Source organism: Chelonoidis abingdonii, chromosome 4 (genome assembly GCF_003597395.2).
Source record: "Chelonoidis abingdonii isolate Lonesome George chromosome 4, CheloAbing_2.0, whole genome shotgun sequence".
NCBI classification, from domain to species: domain Eukaryota; kingdom Metazoa; phylum Chordata; order Testudines; family Testudinidae; genus Chelonoidis; species Chelonoidis abingdonii.
In genome coordinates this window covers 100091228-100112208 of record NC_133772.1, presented here as the reverse complement: position 1 = coordinate 100112208, position 20981 = coordinate 100091228, and the positions used below count along the sequence as shown (strand labels likewise).

General features: G+C 42.3%; 1 protein-coding gene across 3 annotated transcripts in view; it reads left to right on the top strand.

The window, feature by feature from the left end:
* The window catches only part of NOVA1 (NOVA alternative splicing regulator 1), a 280986-nt gene that overhangs the window by 214452 nt on the left and 45553 nt on the right, over positions 1 to 20981 (top strand). For all 3 annotated transcript variants that reach the window (XM_075065498.1, XM_075065497.1, XM_075065496.1), the window contains exon 3: positions 15894 to 16060. In XM_075065498.1, the coding sequence (XP_074921599.1) occupies positions 15894 to 16060 (167 nt within the window). The remainder of the gene's footprint in view (positions 1 to 15893; positions 16061 to 20981) is intronic.

Below are 20981 nucleotides of genomic sequence, written 5' to 3'. Positions count from 1 at the left end.
GTACACAATGCCAGCCACTTGGTTGTGCCGTTCAGTGTATGCTGTTCCTGCCTGCATCTTACATCCTGCCACTATGTGTTGGACTGTCTCTGAGGCCTCTCTGCACAGTCTGCACCTTGGGTCCTCTCTAGTGTGGTAGACCCCTGCTTCAATGGATCTGGTGCTCAGTGCCTGTTCCTGTGCTGCTATGATCAGTGCCTCAGTGCTGTCTTTTAGTCCAGCCCTTTCCAGCCACTGGTAGGATTTCCCAATGTCAGCCACCTCAGCTATCTGTCGATGGTACATCCCATGCAGGGTCTTGTCTTGCCATGGCACTTCTTCTGCTTGGTCTTCCTCCCATGTCTGCTGCTGCCTCAGGCATTCTCTCAGCAGCTCATCTTTGGGGGCCATCTTACTGATGTACTCCTGGATGTTCCGGGTTTCATCCAGGATAGTGGCCTTGACGCTCACCAAGCCCCGCCCGCCTTCTTTCCGGCTGGTATACAGTCTCTGGGTGTTGGACTTGGGGTGGAAACCTCCGTGCATTGTGAGGAGCTTCCGGGTTTTCACATCGGCAGCCTCCATGTCCTCCTTTGGCCAGCTCACTATACCGGCAGGGTATCTGATGACCGGCAGGGCGTATCCGTTGATGGCGTGGATCTTGTTCTTCCCACTGAGCTGGCTCTTCAGGACCTGTCTTATCCTTTGGTGATACTTGGATGTTGCTGTCTTCCTTGCCTCCTCATCGTGGTTTCCATGTGACTGTGGGACGCCAAGGTACTTGTAGCTGGTCTGTATGTCTGCTATGTGGCCCGCTGGTAGTTCCACCCCATCAGTCTTGACTACCTTCCCTCTCTTCACTACCATCCGGCCACACTTCTCCAGTCCGAATGACATCCCGATATCCTCACTGTAGATCCGCGTCAGGTGGATTAGCGAGTCGATGTCTCGTTCATTCTTAGCATACAGCTTGATGTCATCCATGTAGAGGAGGTGGCTGATGGTAGTTCCACTCCTGAACCTGTACCCGTATCCAGTCCTTGTGATTATCTGGCTGAGGGGGTTTAAGCCTATGCAGCACAGCAGCGGGGACAGTGCATCACCTTGGTATATGCCGCACTTGATGGCCACTTGTGCAAGCTGCCTTGAGTTGACTTCTAGTGTTGTCTTCCATAGTCCCATTGAGTTCTTGAGGAAGGTCCTTAGTGTCCTGTTGACTTTGTATAGCGCCAGACATTCACAGATCCACGTGTGCGGCATTGAGTCATAGGCTTTCCTATAGTCAATCCAGGCTGTGCTCAGATTGGTCTATCTAGACCTTGAGTCTTGGGCGACTGCTCTATCTATGAGCAACTGGTGTTTTGAGCCTCTGGTGTTGTTCCCAATGCCCTTCTGAGCTGTGCTCATGTACTGGCCCATGTGGTCCTGTAGCTTGGCAGCTATGATGCCTGATAAGACTTTCCATGTTGTGGGGAGGCAGGTTATTGGCCGGTAGTTGGCCGGTTCTGTCCCCTTGCAGGGGTCTTTCATGATCAGCACTGTCCTTCCTTGTGTTAGCCAGTTTGGGTGGGAGCCTGCTGCTAGCAGCTGGTTCATCTGTGCTGCTAGGCGTTCATGCACTGCTGTTAGTTTCTTTAGCCAGTAGGTGTGGATCATGTCTGGTCCAGGTGCTGTCCAGCTCTTCATGTTCTTGACCCGCTGCTGGATGTCTTCTACTGTGATGGTGACTGGTTTCTGTTCTGGGAGATTGCTGTGCTCTGTTCTCAGGTCCTGCAGCCACTTTGCACTGGTGTTATGAGTCTTCTCTTTCTCCCATATGTTCTTCCAGTACTGTTCAGTTTCTGCTGCTGGTGGCTCTGCTGTTATTGTGTTGTTGCACTGCAGTTGGGAGTACACCTTGGATGGTTCTTTGGAGAACAGGGCATTTACTTTTTTGGCCTCTGCTTCTCTAGTGTATCTCCTTAGCCTGGTAGCCAGTGCTGTGAGCCTTTGTTTAGCAGTCTCTAGGGCTTCAGATGGAGTCAGGCCCTTGTATTTTTTCAGTGCGCGAGTCTTATCCTTAATCTCTACCCCCTTCTGTAGTTCCACCAGCTGACTAACTTCTCTCCGAGTCGCCTTGATCTTATCCTCCAACCTCATTTTCCAGGGTGGGTACATACTGTTGTTCTTCTTGATCGTGTAGCCAAGCATCTCCAGGATTACAGAGGCTGTAGCGTATACCAGTTCATTGGTTTGAGTTATGGTGGTAGTAGGGATTGTCATGAGGGCTCTATTGGCATCTTCTAACATACTATCTGATGGTACTTCTCCACTGAGCCTTGGTAATCGGTCTCGAGGATTGACTGTAGCTAGTTTCTCCATGATCTTATGCCTCATATCAGCTGCTGTGCTCTGCAATGGAGGGGGTGGCAGTGAAGTTTCAGCTTCAGGTGTGGGCTGCACATCCACTTGTTCTTCCAGGTCTTCTTGAGTCTGGGATGTAATGTGGAGTTGGTCTATCTCAAGCTGTGAGAGCAGCTTCCTCTTTACTATGTTGAAGCGTTGGGTAACTAGCTGTTTCTCAGTAAGTGTGGATGTAGGTCTTTTGTCCATCCACAGTCCCCTCATACGTTTCATATATCCCCTCTCATTAGGTCTACTGTTGTAGTAGCATTCCATCAATTCCAGGTTCTCTTGTCTCGTCCATGAATGGTTTGTTCCAGTAGCCCACTTATCGTCAGATTGTCCTGGTTCCTCAACATCTGGCGCGGACCTTGTTAATCCGGGCGACGTCCGAGCCGGCATGACTCTCCTAGTTCGTGTCACTCTCATATTTGAGGTAGGCAGCTGAAGCGTTAGGGGGTCTTTTGCCCAAGGGCCCCTACTGGAAAGTTGGGTACCAACCGGGATTTGAACCCCGGTCTCTCGTATCAAAGGGCGGTCTCCCGTATCAAAGGGCGGCGATAAAAAATAGTGTATTTATATAAATACACATAGAGAGATAAATATCAGTATTGGCATTTGGGATTTCAGGAAGAGAAAGGACTATAGTTAAAACATAAAATGAGTATTTTATTACTTTCAGATACACACGAGTGCATTTTACTTAAACTAACTGTATCCCTTTTCTAAGGCCCCAGTTCAGCAAAGCACCCACACCAAGAAGAGAAAATGTGCTCTTAAAATTTAAATCAGACCAAAATTTACATTTTCCTGTGGTGTAGGGGTGGGAGGGAGACATGAGGAAGATCCTTACCAAAGTCATAACTCATTTTAATTTATTCATTTAAATTTGATGGCCAAACACTTTGTGTAGCATCTCTGTGTATTTTAAATACTTACATGATGATGGTTTGCCAGATCTGGACCTAAATCATTATAATGGTGCTAATACATTGTAACCCAATCATAGAAACGCAGGGCTGGAAGGGATTTTGAGAAGTCATCAAGTCTAGCCCTGTATGCTGAGGCAGGGTCAAGTAAACCTAGATGGTCTCAGACAAGTGTTTATGCCTGTTCCCACATTTGTACTATATCTCCCCTTAAAATTGATGCATGTCTCTAACTAATATTCACTTCATAATTAGAAATGTGCATTACTCCATACTCCAATTAAGTCAGTTGCTCCCCTTAGGTACCAAAGAACCCCTTTACAAACATCATACACTCAATAATATTATTTGTTAGCAGAAAACATTTGTTTGAGCTTGTGTCCTACAGTACACTTTTCTTCTTCCTTTGAGTAAGTCCACACTTACAGTGGCATGTAGAGTACAGACACTGTATGCACAGCTAGCATGGGTGTAGATGGTGAGGCAGAGTTTAGACGACTAGAATAGTGTCCTCCTACATGTCGAACCCTTAGTATATACCCTACATATTTCTCTACACGTCCAAGCAGTGCCTCCCCCCTCTTCACTGTTTTTAGCAATGTAGTGTCTTGCTGTCTCTCTGCTTCCGGAGCCTTTCCCTGCCACAGTGAAAGACCTCAGCAGTGGGGAAAAGCTTTGTGGGTGGGAGGTTCTCTCAGCTCGCCATCTGCTAAAGCCATTACTTGCCATAGTGAAAGGCTTTGGTAGTGGGGAGCTGTTGTAACCGTTTCCCACTACCTCCCTCCTGCCTGGGCCTTTCACTGCCTTGAGGAGCTATACCTGGCGAGTGTGGACACAGCTGCATAACTGCATTTGGAGGATGGGGGCATCCCTAATATGAGCATCAAGCATTTCTGATATAGAAATAATATCCCACCTATTGACTAAAATATAGATTTTTCCACCTTCTGACTCATACTGTAATAGCTTTGTCAGGGAAGCTGAAGTTTTCTGATTATTTGTGCATGAATAGTGTGATGTTCCCCTCTGGTGTTGGCTGGACTAGTGATCTGCTAGGTCACTCCAATCCTTGACTCTGGGAGCCAGCCTTACCCTGCTCTGCTGTGAGAATCCCCACTCCTGGGCTGTTCATGCACAGCCTCTGGCATGTAAGCTGCTCCTGGGATTATGCAACCAAACAACACTAGCCAATATCTCCAGTCCCAGACACAACCCTAAGAACCTCCATCTTGCAGTGTCCAGTTATGCCCACTGGATGCTGCAGGCTTATATGAGTTTGTCAATTTAACAAAGAAATTTATATGTACCAGGCTTGTTATCCCCAGGGGCGTCTCTGACATGCTTCAAACCAAATGCACTGCTTCAGGTAGAATAAACAAACAGATGTATTAAATAGAAAATAGAGTTTAAGTGATTATAAGTCAAAGCACAAGCAGTCGGATTTGGTCAACTGAAATAAAATCAAAATGCATTCTAAGCTCATCTTAATACTTTCAGTGCCCTTACAAACTTAGATGCGTCTCACCACCAGGCTGGCTGGTTGCCTTTTAGCCAGGCTCGTCCCTTTGATCAGCACTTTAGTCGCTTGGTGGTGATGTCTGTAGATGGAGGTGGAAGAGAGCGAAAGAGCATGGCAAACATCTCTCCCTTTTATCATGTCCTTTCTTCCCTCTTGGCTTTGCCCCCCGCCCCTCTCAGAGTCAGGTGAGCATTACCTCATCGCAGTCTCAAACTGACCAAAGGAAGGGAGGTGACTCACTGAAGAGTCCAACAGATCCTTTGTTGTTGCCAAGGCCAGTGCCCTTTGTTCCTGTGAGGCTGGGCTGGGTTTGTCCCATATATGCCCTGATGAGGTGTGAACTGCTCCTCTACTTCTGGAGAGTTTTTGCTGGGGCTTGCTTTAAGCCATGAGGACACATTCTCAGCCTCATAACTATACAGATGAAATTACAACCTATAACATTACTATAACAATGATTACTATAACATTACAGTAATAACAATACTCAGTGCATCATGAGCCTTCCAAAGACACCCAACATGACAAACTTTGCATTAGATACCACACAATCATAAGGATGAACGTGGGGGTGCTGCGTGTTCCCCAGAGGTACAGAACATCACAATAGCTACACTCAGCGTCTTTTATTTCTTTAAATGATGTATAGTATAGGTGTATAGTGTGATTCCCAGTCCTGGTTTCCAGACTGGGAGGCCTGTGGAGGCAACATGCTCAACTCTGGAAGAAGAGAATCCCTCCTATCTGTCTGAAGTGTCCCTCTGACTGATCTTAGAATGGCACTGATGAGCTCCAAAGTAACTTTAGCAAAGGAAAATAATGGCAATATGAGGCTGGGGAGTTTAGAGGGATACCTTTGGGACATGAGGTGGAAAAAAGTCCTCTAAAGATTAAAAATAAAAATATGCCTCTAAGAACTCTGTGTAGCAATGTCTGCTTGTTTCAAACAAATTGAAATACATTCTTGCCAGCTGAAGATTGTTAGTAACACCACTATATTTTAAGTGTGTACACATGATGTACTTATTTAAATAACTATACCTACAGCCACAAGTAATTATATGGCAGAGACTTTTCACTTTGGCATAGTTCTGTGAACCGGAGTTCCTGTTTTGTCCGCAACTTGTGTAAGGATGTTTATGGCTGAGGCAATTCAGAAGTTTTAATCCAGCTACATCAGATTCACAAACCATAGATATTCAGATCATGAGTTAAAAGAAAAAATCCTATGGAGCTTTTGCAACTGCTGTAGCTGTGATTTGCCAGGTAAGAAGCTAAAAATAAATCCGCCAATGAGAAGATTTCAGATTAGCTTTAACTCCTGTGGGCTTTTTCCTTTTCTGTGTCATAAAAGAAATTGACAGGATACACTGGCAAAATGCAGGGGAGATGCAGATGTATTGGGATCACCTCATATGGTGATGTATTATGCTTTTCTGAATTTCAAATACCCTTTAAAATGAATATAATAGCACAATGAGATGTGTAGGATCCTATGAATGTCTGGAAGTTCTTTGATAAATGTACATTGCACTTCCCAAAGCCTCTAGGCCATGATTCAGGAAGGTATTTAAGCACATTAAAGTGTGTGAGTGTTCTGACTACAGTGGAAGTATTCATGCTTAAAATTATGCACATACTTGATGAGAGCCAATATTTAAAAGTTTGAGTAAATTTTTTCAAAAGCACCTAAATCATTTAACAGCATTAAGTCCTATTGAAAGTCAAACCTAAGTCACTTTGGCACTCTGGGAAATTTTGCCCTGTCACACTTGTTCCAGTGGAATTAGCTATAGCAGTGAAATGAGTTAAAAAACAGTCTTTATTAAAAACTGTCTTTTTTTAAGGGTTATAACTTGGCTTTAAAATTCTTTTCAGATTGAAGGCTTTCATGCAATTTCTATTCCTGGGGAATTATTCCTAGGTTGTAAAATTGCATTTTATTAAAAATATATATAAAAATAAAATAAAATAATTTCAACTTCTTTACTTTGGATTGTTTCTTCCTCTTGGTCTATTAAGTTCAAACCAGAATTTTTTTAGTTTAAAAACCAGATAATACATAATACCTTTTTCTTCAGTAATATAAAATTTTAATTTTGTATACAAATTGATTGATTGTTTCATACTCAAACCAGAAGAACTTATAATTTTGCTGGCACAACTGAGACAAAATCAAAATGTATTCCTTAATTTTTTATATTCTTTTAAAATTTTATATAGTAAGCATTATAACAGTACTTTCTGTTGTACATTATATATTATCTTTTGTACTTTACAATCCACATCAAAAATATAGACAACTGCATATTCACAAATTTGGATGCTGGTGCACAAAAACAAATGAATCAAAACTTGCTCATAGAGGGGAAAAAAAGATTTCCTATGACTGTTGAGTCCTTTTTTATTTCCTCAGAAAAAATTGAAGAGTGAGCTGGTCTTTGCTTGCAGCAATACTTTTTCACTTCTGCAGCAGCATATGTAAACTGCTAGTTTTCAGATTTGTTCTCTGTATTTTTTTCATTTTTTTGAATGGGAATATTGATCATGTACATCAGTGAAGGACATATTTTAGTAACTACCACTTCAGAAAGAATCTAACATGTGACCCCTTCATTCATTCATTCATTCATTCTTCCATTTTTTAAACGACAAAACTGATGTCATCCTGCGTATATGTCACTTTGTAAGTTAATATGCAAAATAAAATGTACAGTAGTTTAAGTATGATAATTGACGTAAATAATTGACACAAATTTATAAATCATGTATTAATGAATATTTATGTGTGTGTGTAAATATGCAAATATGCTGTGCTTATTCAGGAATTTTATCACTTTCTTTTAAGCAGAAGTTTTAAAATTAGAGTTGTGCTACAAAGATGTATCTTTAGACTATGCAAAATGGGTGTATCCGATATTGTGTGTATAAATGACTTTGAGCTTTTAACAGCAATTTGCAAAAAGGGAGTGGTTGTTACAACTAGAAATGATAAATAATCTGGCAGTTTACTTTAGACACTAATGGAACCTAAAAGCTTTTAAAATGACAAAAATCTCACCAACTTCGGTGATTCATAATAGGATCATTTTTTTATACAGGTTGGTCATATAGTTGACAGTTTTCTCCTTTTGTGACTCTCTCCTATAAATTATTGTACTGTGTTATCTGAGCGAAAAGCCATTATAGTTGTATGGAAGAATATAACAACATTTCTTCTAAGGATTAAGAGCAATTTCCTACATGACCTCTTTTTTCTTTTTTTGTAGTAGTTTCAGTGGAAGTCCAAGAATTTAATCCTCAAAGAAAATGTACCACTATTATGAACTATCTCAAAACTGTATCATACTGTGTGAAATTTATTTTTACACAATTGTATTTCTTCATGGTACAGTGATTTCCATTTACTATATATTGCTTTATACATACTGAAATGTAGTAAAGGTGGTCTGGTGTATAACGTGATATGTATTGTATTAAATTGCAGTTTCTAAAACAACACAGATTGCAGAATCCTCTTTAGACATTCACTGCTAAGTCTAATGAAATTTATGTTTAGCTTTGACCGCTTCCCTTTCCACTGTTTTGACAGTAGTCATCCCTGTAAGTGCTCTCCATAGCAGGCTCCAGTAGCTTGAATGTAAGCTGATCTGTGTTTTGTGTAAATGTGTTGTCTGCTGACCTAGAGAAGAACACTTGTATCAGCTACATTGATCAATCCACATCACTTCTCATCATTTAGTAGACAATTAATACTGCAGTGTGAAGACTCCCCAGAGCACTTGTTTAGAGCTAGATCGCTTTACAGAGGAACCACAGGAGCTGTGCACAAGCAGAGGAAGGGGGAGGGAAAGCGAACTAGAAAAAAAGAAAAGCATAAGAAAACTGCATATGCTGACCAAATTAATTTGCATTTCAGTTGTCAGGCTTCCACTCTGATAACTTTGAAATTGCATTGGTTTCTGCTTTAAATGCTTTTGGAAAAATTCCATTTTTGTAGATTGTGCCTGCGTTTAGTTTTCTGTTTTTTGTTTTTGTTTGTTTGGGTTTTTTAAATTATTTTAAAGGTGCTTTATTGAAAAGACAGCAAAATAATACAGGGGCACATCCATATATGTAATTCCTGAAAAATATGCACTCCATTGTAACAGGCATATAGCTTAATGTTTAATTATAAAATGGCATTACTTTTCAGTCTCATAGGTTGTGAACCTGGCATCTTTCAAAAACACTGATTTTACGTGTTTTAGTCTTTATTTTATTTTGTTAAGAAAATATTTCAGTAGAGGGGATATGGGTTGGTTGTATTGACGTCTTTCATTGTTGTAGACCAAACATGGGATTCTGAACTAAGGTGTTGGCTGAATTATTTCTAAAAAATATTTGTAATTTTTAAGTTTGCACATGAATTTTGTTACTGAGCAGGGCTCTTAAGGCATGTACTTGTAAATCTTTAAAGCTTTGCATTTTTTCTTTAGAGTTCATCATAAGAAATCAAATGAAAAGAATTTTCTAATAAAGGACAAAATTGTTGCATGTCCTATGTGCCCATGCAGGGGAGAAAGGGAGTGTAAGTTGCCCCCTTCATGTCTTTACAGGCTTCCCATGTTACTATACAGCGTGGAGAATGGCCATCACACCTCTCTCCCTTTCAAAGCAGATAGATTGATAGGAGAAGGGAATGAGTAGAATCAAGACTTGAAGGGGAAGTAAACTGCTCCTGGTATAGACCAGTACCAAATTACTTCTCCCTAGTGCTCAGCACAACTACATATTGCCCATTGCTCAGGACATACAATGATGATATAGCCCACAGTGATTTCAGAGTATTTCAGAATTCACTGTAAACATATTAGTGCTCACTCGCTATATCACTCAATTTCATTTCATATTTATTTGAGGTGAAGTGGCCAGCTTTTTCAACAAAGCGTTTTCAGGCTCTGAACTTTGTGACTCCTTAGCTAGAAAATGTTATTTACTCCTTATAACAGAAGAACTAATGAAAATTAGTGGGCAGCAGGTTTAAAGCAAACAAAAGGAAGTATTTCTTAACACATCACACAGTCAACCTATAGAACTCTTTGCCAGGGGATGTTGTGAAGGCTGAGACTATAATAGGGTTCAAAAAAAAAAATTAGATAAGTTCATGGAGGATAGGCCCATTAATGGCTAATAGCCAGGATGGGCAGGAATAGTGTCCCTAGCCTTTGTTTACCAGAAGCTGGGAATGAGCAACAGGGGATGGATCCACTTCATGATTACTTGTTCTGTTCATTCCCTCTGGGGCACCTGGCATTGGCCATTCTTGGAAGACAGGATACTGGGGTAGATGGACCCAGGGCCGGCTCCAAGGTTTTTGCCTCCCCAAGTGGCATGGAAAAAAGTAAATAAAAAGCTGCAATCGCGATCGGCGGCAAGTCGGCAGTAGCTCCACCACACCGCTTTCTTTTTCGGCAGCACTTCGGCGGCAGGTCCTTCCCTCCAAGAGGGACCCGCCACCGAAGAGCCCGACGTGCCGCCCCTTCCCCTTGGCGTCCCCAAGCACCTGCTTGCTGAGCTGGTGTCTGAAGCCGGCCCTGGATGGACCTTTGGTTTGACTCCATATGGCTATCTTGTGTTCTTATGTTGGATCTGTTCTTATGAAACAGTGATGTAGAAATATATTTTTCTAAGTGAGATGTCAGTCACTGTGATGCACCGTTTTAGTCCACATTATTTTTGTTGTCTGGGTATACCACAAGAAGGACAGGAGACTTGTTATGGGTTTTAATCAGGCCACAGCTTTATTATATAGATGTCTGGGACTAACCGGCAGATAAAGTATACAGTGCAGGCAAATCCATGCTTATTTAAATCAATTCTCTGGGGCTTTCACCAGCTCCCCTTTGTTTAATCCATGCTTATTCAACTCAGTTTTCTGGGGCTTTCACCAGCCCTCCTTTGTTTCAATCCAGGTCCCCCAGCCGTCCCATGGCTTGGACCTTACCATCCACCATCCTTGTGCGATTTGGAAATTTGGGGATTGATAACCTGTACCACTGCCATATTATTGCGCCAGAGGCACATCCTTATATTGGCCCCAAATTAATAACCATTTGTATCTGCACAATGATACCCCATTACATTGAATTAGAAAACTTTTCCACACCCACAAGTCTTACTACATCTGTCTAGTGACTCGTACGTAATTGTGTGGTCTGCCTATGCCCCGGCGCAACAACCCTGCAAGCAAAGTTCAGCTCTAAGCCCGGGTAGGTTAATGTAGTATAAGGGTTTTTGTTTGTTTAACTCAGCTATAGCCAAGGCCTGAAATGTGCCCAACAGGTGAAAACAATCATTTGACCCAGCTCATCCTGTGAACAAAATTATGCAAATAATGCACTATTTGGTTTCATTCCCCGGGCCGTACCGTTGCCCAGTGCAACATTGTATTTGATTTATGAAAGGTTACACAGGATACTGAACTGCCCATGGGCATAGCCTTGTGGAAATAAAATTGCCAGCGGCAGGCATCTTGCAAACATGCCTGTATTTACAGGGGTTGCAGAAATGACCACTATTATTAAATGCCCAGTAAATACTATTATGGGCCAGGGGCCCCTTTCGAACTTGTTGTGGTATGAACAAACCCGTGGCGGCCTTGGTGTTATGCCTTTGAACCACAGTGTGTGATGCCACCTTATTCCAGTTTGTGTTGCTGCCCTTAATTTAAGCTGGCTATGACATGCCCCCAAACATATTGGGTGCCCGCCTAATTATATTTGTATAATTAACAGAAGCCAGGCTGCTGTCTGAGTAAGCCTGTACCCTAAGACCCGCCTAGATGACGAGGGCAGACTCCCAAATTTTTTCAGATTCTAAGCACCATTGGCCTCTTGGGCAGTCCGCTGTTTTGCTTGCCTTGTCCATTTTTACTGTCTGTGAACACCTTCCTGTGCTATAGGGATATTACGTGCACAAATTTGCCTGTGAGTGAATTATATATTTAGTTGCACTGAGTAGGTGAACTCCCATCGGGTAATCTACCCCGGCATAACCATACTGAGGACTGCATGTAGGGAGTTCTGCAGAGCTCTGCTCCCCATAGGCCCCGCAGGAGTGTCTACTCTGTCCCCTGTGCTTACATGCCCTGATGGCTGATGATTTGTCATGTGCCCTTCCCTGTCCTGCTGCTGAAACTTAAGCCCATACTGGGCCTACCCTGTCACCCTGTGCAAAGCCCTCACATCTAGCTGCTGTTGTAAATGCAAATTAGCTTGCAGCTGCTGTGTAATACCACCATTGCCCCCCACTGAAGGTGCCACCCCTAGGTGGGTTTGCCCAGGCTTCTCGACCTTTCACTCCTGGGCCTAGAGTATTTAATACCCTAATTAGCTGACTCTTGTTCCCCTTAGGTGCACTTGCTGAGTGACCAGTTGAGCATGGTCCCCTGCAACTGCCACCCTTTGCCAGGCGGGAAGGCCAGATACCACCTCTGCCACCCATTTCCACAACCTTTGTGTGGTTTAGATTACACTCACCCTCGGGATCAGCATTACCGCCATCCGTTGTGTTAGGTGGAAGAAAACATCCTGTTTTTAGGTGCCCTTGTGCCCTTTGAAGCGTTGTAATTCTGTGAGAAAACCTCAGAAATGACATCACTGACCGTTTGCTGCACATCTTAGCTGACTGCCCCATTAATGCACACAGCCTGCTCACCTGAATGCATGGACATTTTCCTATGATCAGTTGCCTCCCTTAGTCCATGAGGCTGCCCTGGGTTATGCCTTGGGTCAGGGATCAGCAACCTTTGGCATGTGGCCCACCAGGGTAAGCACCCTGGTGGGCTGGGCCGGTTTGTTTACCCACCATGTCTGCAGGTTTGGCTGATTGCAGCTCCCACTGGCCGCAGTTCGCTGCTTCAGGCCAATGTGGTTGGCGGGAAGCAGCGGTCAGCACATCCCTTGGCCCATGCCTTTTCCCGCAGCCTCCATTCGCCTGGAGCAGTGAACCACAGCCAGTGGGAGCTGCGATCAGCCAAACCTGCAGGTGCAACAGATAAACAAACTGGCCCGATCCGTCCATATGCCAAAGGTTACTGATCCCTGCCTTGGGTTATTAAACACACCACCCTGGGCAGTAGTAGTCCAAGTACTTGTGAGACTCCCTGCCCCTGCTGCAATACTATCTGTCTTGGGTTCCCCTCCAGTCCCTGGGTTCCCTTGGGGAGGCCCTGCCTGTGCCTGTCCCCTTTCCAGCAAAGCTATAGTCATCTGAGCAGCAAGCAGCACACAGCCATGAAACAGTAATTTTTTTTCCCTTGGTCTGTCCCTATCCCTCCTTCCTGCCATCCAATTGCCTCTTGTCTTGCTCCCTCCTCCTCCCAGGAGACCCCTGGCCTGCTCCAAGTGAAATGAGAGGAGGGGCTAAACCCTTGCTGATGTTTATAACTCCTCATTCCTAGGTAGTGAGTCATCCACCACACTGGCTGCTTTTCCAGCAGCTATATGTTTCCCTTCATCCCACCAGCCAGAAAGCCTTGGCCTGATCTCCTGGCCAGCCAGAACCCCACCACACACCTATCCCCCTCACCCCACTTAAAGTGCAGGGTGGTGGCTATGAGCTTTCCTTGTTATGTTGTATTTGCATATTTTGCGTCCTTGCCAAGTCCCCTTCCCCGATTTCAGCTTGCAAGGCCCGCTGATACATGAAGCAGGTAAGTACATTGTCTTCCTTACCCCTCCCCCTCCTCCCGCCCCCAGCAACGCACATTGCTTGTTTGCTTTGCAAACTCTGAGTGTTTCAGACACTGTGTCAATCACTGTGATGCACCATTTTAGTCCACGTTATTTTTGTTCTCTGTAATCTGAAAGTAATATGTATCCTGACATTGTGAGCAGGGATCTGTGTTTGGGATTCCTCTAAGCCAGGGGTAGGCAACCTATGGTATGGGTGCCGAAGGCGGCACGTGAGCTGATTTTCAGTGGCACTCACACTGCCTGGGGCCTGGCCACCATCTGGGAGGCTCTGCATTTTAATTTAATTTTAAATGAAGCTTCTTAAACATTTTAAAAACCTTATTTCCTTTACATACAACAATAGTTTAGTTATATATTATAGACTTATAGAAAGAGGCCTTCTAAAAACGTTAAAATATATGACTGGCACGTGAAACCTTAAATTAGAGTGAATAAATGAAGACTCAGCACAGCACTTTTGAAAGGTTGCCAACCCCTGCTCTAAGCTGTAGTGTCCTCTTGTTTTTAGTCCCACCACAGCTAACGTTGTAATACAATTTTCCTCTTAATGGGACTTTTCTAACTTTCTAGTCCTGTTCTGACTTAAAGCTGGTCAGGCAGGTCATCCACATGGAATTTGTAGTCAACAGAGATGAATGTGGATGATTGTGATGCAAGGAAGAGAGAGAGCTAGGAATTGAATATGAGAATGAGAGCCACATAGCAGGAGGTTGGAAAGAAGACATGGACAAAGTGCTGTTCATGGGAGGAGAAAGAATAAGGAAGGAGTGACAGGTGGGGTTAGAAGTGACAGAAGCTATAGCACAGAAGCCCGATGCCTCTTTCGCAGTCTCTGGAAGACAACTCAGGCCTGGTCTACACTGGAGGGGAGGCAGAGGGGGATCAATCTAAGATATGCAACTTCAGCTATGAGAATAGCATAGCTGAAGTCGACATATCTTAGATAGAATTAAAATTACTTAGTTCATGTCCTCACAGTGCTGTATCGATGGCCGCGTTTCCCCCATCAACTTTGCTTCCGCCTCTTGCCGAGCTGGAGTTCAGCAGTCAACGGGAATGCAATCAGGGATCGATTTATTGCATCTATACTACACGCGATAAATCGATCCCCAATAGATAGATCGCTACCCGCTGATCCAGCAGGTAGTGTAGACGTACCCTCAGGGTGAGTAATGGCTGTTTTGCTTAAGGCAAGAAGAACACAGATGATTTATGTACAGAATCAGCTATGTGATTTATTAAAATTTTAAAAAGAAACGGTTATTCTGATGTACAAAATAAATATTTACACTGTCAGGTGGACACTGGACTTTCTGAGTATATGCTTCCTGGCATTCACAGCACTGTCTGATTTGATGAACAAGAGCACAAGGGTCATTCTGGATCTCGAATGTAGCATTCTCTGTACATTCCAGATCTCGAATGTAGCAAGTTCAACATTAGCCCTCTAAGCCAGAAGAACTCAAACTTGTAGTCTATAGTGAGCTGGATAATTATATGGTGCTGGCTTTTATTGTTTCCAGCTGCTAAACCACCTTAGAAGACAGCTGAAACTACATATTTTCCTTATGTTGTTTTTGTGTATGTAGTAAGAAATTATTGTAGTTGTTACCGGGATATTGTATGACATGGGTGGGATGGAAAGTGGACGGGATAGTGAAGAATGAGAGAGGAATTGGTCTTGAAAATAATCTCCATGTTGAGTTGCAGTCCACACTCTGAAAAGGTTTAAAACTGCTGGGCTAAACCAATATATTTTCTGTCCAGGTTACGGATCACAGAAATATTTTAAATGTTGATCTTTAGTTTTGCACGTGGTTATATTAATGCTTGTAATAGTTACATTTTAATAGCATATTTTAGCATAACACAACACCAGGCCTGCATGGCAAACGCTGTGAATCCAGTTCAGTTGTCTCATTCTTGCCCTTCTTTTCCATGGGAACTGAGACATTGTTTCTTTAATTTTTACTTATAATACTGTATGCACAGTTGTTTTTTTCAATTTACAAGTAACTATAGTTCTGTCTAAGCCATATTTGGGCAAGGACCTAGCCAGTATTGGCTAGCGTGTTACATAGATATAAGAGTAATATAAATAGAAGCTATCCAAAATAATTTTCAGATCATCTTGGCCAATAATTACAATGTTACCATTTGAAATTATCTTTCCATATGTACACTTACTGAGGCAGGCGGGTAAGGGAATTTTTAAATGTTACCTCATAATAATTAGTTCTCAGTATTCAGTAATAATTCAAAATAGGGTTTTTCTGAGGTGTTGATGAGTCAGTGAGCAAGTGCCTAAGCTAAGAATTTATCTAAATAAGGGTCTTCTCTGTACAGGTACTACAGAGCGAGTGTGTTTGATCCAGGGAACAGTTGAAGCGCTGAATGCAGTTCATGGCTTCATTGCTGAAAAGATTCGTGAAATGCCTCAAAATGTGGCCAAGACAGAACCAGTCAGCATTCTGCAGCCCCAGACCACTGTTAATCCAGACCGCATCAAACAAGTGAGTTTTTGGTTGGGAAAACAGAGGCACATCAGCTGCTTAGAGTTAACTTCTTTTATAAAGAGCCTTGAATGTTTAACATGTATAGGGTTTGCATTAAATGTGTTTTAGGGGAATGTCAGTGGTTTTATTTTTATCTATGAATTTTCTGATCTCTCTTTGCTTATAGTTCTGTTCTATATTCAGTTTTTCCTCATCAGTATTTATACATAATATCTTATAAATTCAAACACCATTATATGATATGTATCCTTCATATGCTTTTTTTCTTTATTGTTTCAGGAAACACATTTTTATGTTTTATCTGAGATTTAAAATATGGGCCTCTCTGTAAATCATTAAGATTTATTCCAGTTCAGGAAAAGTGGACCCAACAAATTTCCTCACTCTTGTGTTTCAAAACAAATTATTTTTAATTTATAGTTTGAGTCATATTATGTACATTTAAAAGACCTACATCATAAAGCTGATGCTTGCAAATGTAAAGATCTTTTGTTGTGAGTATCTTCAGCTATTTTAATCTATGTGATTTTTATCATTCTTGCATAAAGCTTGTATTGGCTTATCTTCAAGTATTATTACATTTTGTGTAACTGTAAGGCAGTCACATACAAGGTATAATGATCCAACAGCCTTCTTTTATTGAGTCACATTGTCCAAGAACATTTGAAACTGAGAAAAACATATCCACTAACAAGGCTCAAACACAATGACTTAAGTAACTTTAAATTTATAATTTGTTTGGTGTGTTACTTCTGGAGGAGGAGAGAGAAAATTAAATGAATGGGCATTCAGAGAGAAGTTTCTTCTGTCTGTCTAAACATCATGATCATATTGATCATATTGCTGCCCTAAATATCCCAGAAAACTGCCACTCCCCACTACAGTGGAACCTGCTTATACAGGGCAGGGATGAAGAAAAGTATGTAGACTTAATGCTTTGGATTAGAGTTGAGAGTTAGAAAAACACTTGAATAAAAAACCACAGACCCAATATTGTTTTCTGAATGTAGCCTGTCTCCGCACTCTCAAGCCTCACTGTTTGCTGAAGTTTTCAAACAAATTGCAAGAGGTGTGCTGGGTTAAGAGTGGAGTTCCCTTGAGTAGTTGGACTCTAAGCTGTTTAGAGTTTTGTAGATAGTATTGAATATCTTGAATTTCACCTGAAAATTGACTGACATCTTTTGTAGAGTCTGAAGATTGGTGTGATATGTTCTTGCCAGTCCACCTTGTTCAGAAGATGTATGGTTGCTTTCTGCACTTGCTGAACCTTCCAAGCAGCTTTCACAGTTATTTCCATGTAGAAAGTGTTGCTGTAGCTTATCCAGGAGGCAATACAATTACTGATGTCAGTTGTAGATTCTGAATAAAGGAGGGAAGAATGAAGTCTTTTGGCCAGCCAAAGATGAAAAAAAGGTATTTCAAGTTTCTCTTGTTATCTGGAAATCCAGGCCAAGTTGTTAAAAATATAGGACCCTAAAATTAATTCAGTACTTACAATGGCAGCTACTGAATATTCAACCCATTTGAAAAAGGGATCTTGTTTAGCGGCCTAATTTTGGGTGCTAAACTTTAGGCTCCTATTTTTGAAAACCTTTGCCCTGGAGTCTTTACCAGCATGTTTAAAACTGAATGCCTGAACTCAGGCTCTTAAATACATATTTATGTCCCTAAATAAAACTTAAGTCAATGGGAGATACTAGGGTTCATCATCTTTTGAAAAGAAGGCTACTTTTGTTTTCGTTCCTAAATATGGATTTAGGAGACTGACTTTATGCACCCTGGTTTGAAAATGTCAACCTAAGTCCAGGAAGAGCCATTTTGATAATATCTGGGCAGAGTCCTTCAAATCATAGAGTAATTGTAGACATTGCATATTCCTTAAAAAGATTCTCCCCATCAATCAGCCTCACTTCCTTTATTATCCATATAGATCTTCAGCCAGCTGGCTGTCACCCAGGTCCCCATATCTGCAGACCATGAGAATGTAAGGAAATAGCTCCATCTTGGTCAAACGAGAAGTATAAATTATAGAGCTAAATGTTTTCAGAGAACCATAGGGCTAGAGGGGACCTCAAGCAGAGGCACTGACTTCTCCAGTTCCCAGGGGGTGCTCGACCCCCGCTCCGCCCTAGGCCCTGCCCCCACTCCACCCCTTCCCCTAAGCTCTCACCTGCCCAGCTTCTTCCTGTCCCTGCCCCACCTCTTCCCACCCATGCCCTATTCTGGCTCTTCTCCCCACCTCTTCTTGCCCCCAGTTCTCTCCCTCCACCCCAGCACCTCCTGCAAACTGCTGAACAGCTGATCATGGCAGGTGGGAGCACGGGGAGGAAGAGGGAGGAGCTGCCTTGCAGGGCTGCTGGTGGGTGCTGAGCACGCACAGAGTTGGCACCTATGACCACAAGGGTCATGTAGTCATGCCAAGATACAGGATTTGTTCTATCTAAACCATCCAAGACAATCTGTATGCAGCACTGATGATTGCAGACAACCCCATCTCAAGACCGATCTATAGCTTCTCATAATCTCTGAACAAGGAAGGGTGACAAGATTGGCCTTGTGTGACTTCACAGCTGAGATGCCTTAAGGAGGAAGAGGAGTCAACGATCTACCATCCTCTTGGATCTGTCTGTATGAATAGACTGACTTTAAAGCTGTGCTTCCAGCCCTTGCCAGATCTAGCAGTATTTGAAAGCACGTCTGATCTTTGTTCATTGCTCTGAGAAGATCATTGACTGTTGAGGCTAATAGCATTTCTATGCCATATCTAGATTTGAAACCTGACTTGCTGACAGTCTCAAAATTAGAAGATGCCAGATGCAACTGGTGTTGGTCCCCACTACACACTCAATGATTTTTCTTTTAAAATATTTACTTTTGTTGTTATTACAGGATTAGGCACCTGGCGAAAGCTGGCGAAAACATTAGTGTCAAGAAATGGTTACTTAAGCAGACACATCATAAAATCTCATCCCACATTTTTATATGCCTCTTATTTGAGTGTCCTCCTGCTCACTTAGGCCTAAGCTGGTATAACTTGTCACTCACGGGTGTGAAAAAACCACCCTTCTGAATGACATAAATTACACTGACATGAGCACTCGTGTGCACATGCTGTGGTGACAGAAGAGCTTCTTCTTCTGACATAACTTCTGCTGCTCGTGGAGGTGGTTTTATTATGCTAACGGGAGAGCTCTCTCCCATTGTCTTAAAGCATCTTCACCAGACACTGCAGCAGCGCAGCTGTATTGGTACAACTGAGCCACTGCAGTGTGGTACATATAGACATGGCCTTACTCTGTTTTATTGGTATTTTAAAGGGGGGACATGGGTGAGGAAGGGGGGGCTAGATCTTACAATTTTCCTCCATTATTATAACAGGTTGCGGGGCAGGCGCAGGAGAGGAATGCTAACTCCTGCCTTTTTCCTTTATCCTCTTTTCCCCCTTCCCCCAAGCCCTGTACTGCAAAGTTATGCTCCCAGCCCCTTGTCATTCCCAAAGGGCTCATGAGATGCTCTTTTTCAGGTAACATACCAGAGCAGGACTTTCTCTTGTTTTGTGAACAGGCCCTCATGGGGGACCAGAAACTCTTCCAAGAGCTACTAATCCTCATTTTTGCCATGTAAAGTGAAAGTCAAGGATAAGACAGCATTTTAAAACCTTTCATAAATGTCTGTCTGCATATATTAACTTTGGTCCTCTTTCTCCCTTACCTTGCACCCAGCATAGTTATTTACATTAGTGCAGATTGAGTGCAAAGTGGGTGGTGAAACACTACCACAAGTGCTTTACACCCACTTTGCTTACGTGCAAAGGTACAATGCAGTGGAAAGTCAGATCTTCAAACTGTAATATCAACAAAATAACTTCTCTGTGCTCTGGACTGTGATTAACTAGCTAATATTAATTATTGCTTAATCAAAACAAGCTTTTAAAAATCTATAGTTATGTATTTACATAACAGACCCTATTTTTTAAAGATACTTCATGATTATTATGTTGCCTCACTAGAGTCACCTGTTTAAGAGTTTGTAATAGATTAAAAAAATAATAAACGGCAAAGTGAGCAGTTGCAGCGGAGACCCCTTCTGGCACTGTAGAAAGCATACTAAACCAGTCCTTCAGGTCCTCCAGCACAGTGATGTGGTGGAATCCTGCACCTCAGCTTTGTCCCTGGCCTGGCTTTAGTTGCTCAAGCTATTCTGCCCTTAATTTTCATCAGCAATGGAATTCAAAGTGATAGTAAAGAAGTATAAAAACAGACATGTTGACTTAAGCAATTTAAAATTAAACCATAAAAAGTATGTTCACATTATTTTAATGATGCTTAAAAGTGTGGACTTTTAAAAAAGGCTGAAACTCATTCTGTCTTTAAGCTTGTGTTATGCAGGATCACTATTTTTTGGCAAGCCCTGCCATAGGCAACTACAAAGTGGTAAACTGCATGGAGTTTCAACTTTAAATTTGAATGTCCTATTTCTTTGTGGTATTGTCATGACTTTACCATTGTTTAATTGTGGTATTTTATTTTATTTTCTGCCTTTCCTGCCCCCTTCATCCTTCATTACAAAAAAACCAAAACAAAACAAAACAACCATCTAGTATGGCGCTAAGAGTTAAAACAGTTAACTCACTCGGTAGAATACTTGTGATCTGGCAGGTAAATATTTAATCTTATTTTTTAAATAATATTTAGGATAAGAGTGTGCCAGTTAGGCACAGCTCAGCATTAAGTGAACTGTGGAGACTGCCTACCTCAGGAAAAAGTCTCAGGGTATGGCTACACTTGGAAATGTGCAGCGCTGGGAGTTACAGCTGTGGTCGTACAGCTGTGTAGGAACAGTGCTGCAGTGTGGCCACACTGACAGCTACCAGCGCTGCAGCATGGCCAGATTTGCAGCATTTGCAGCGCTGTTGGGA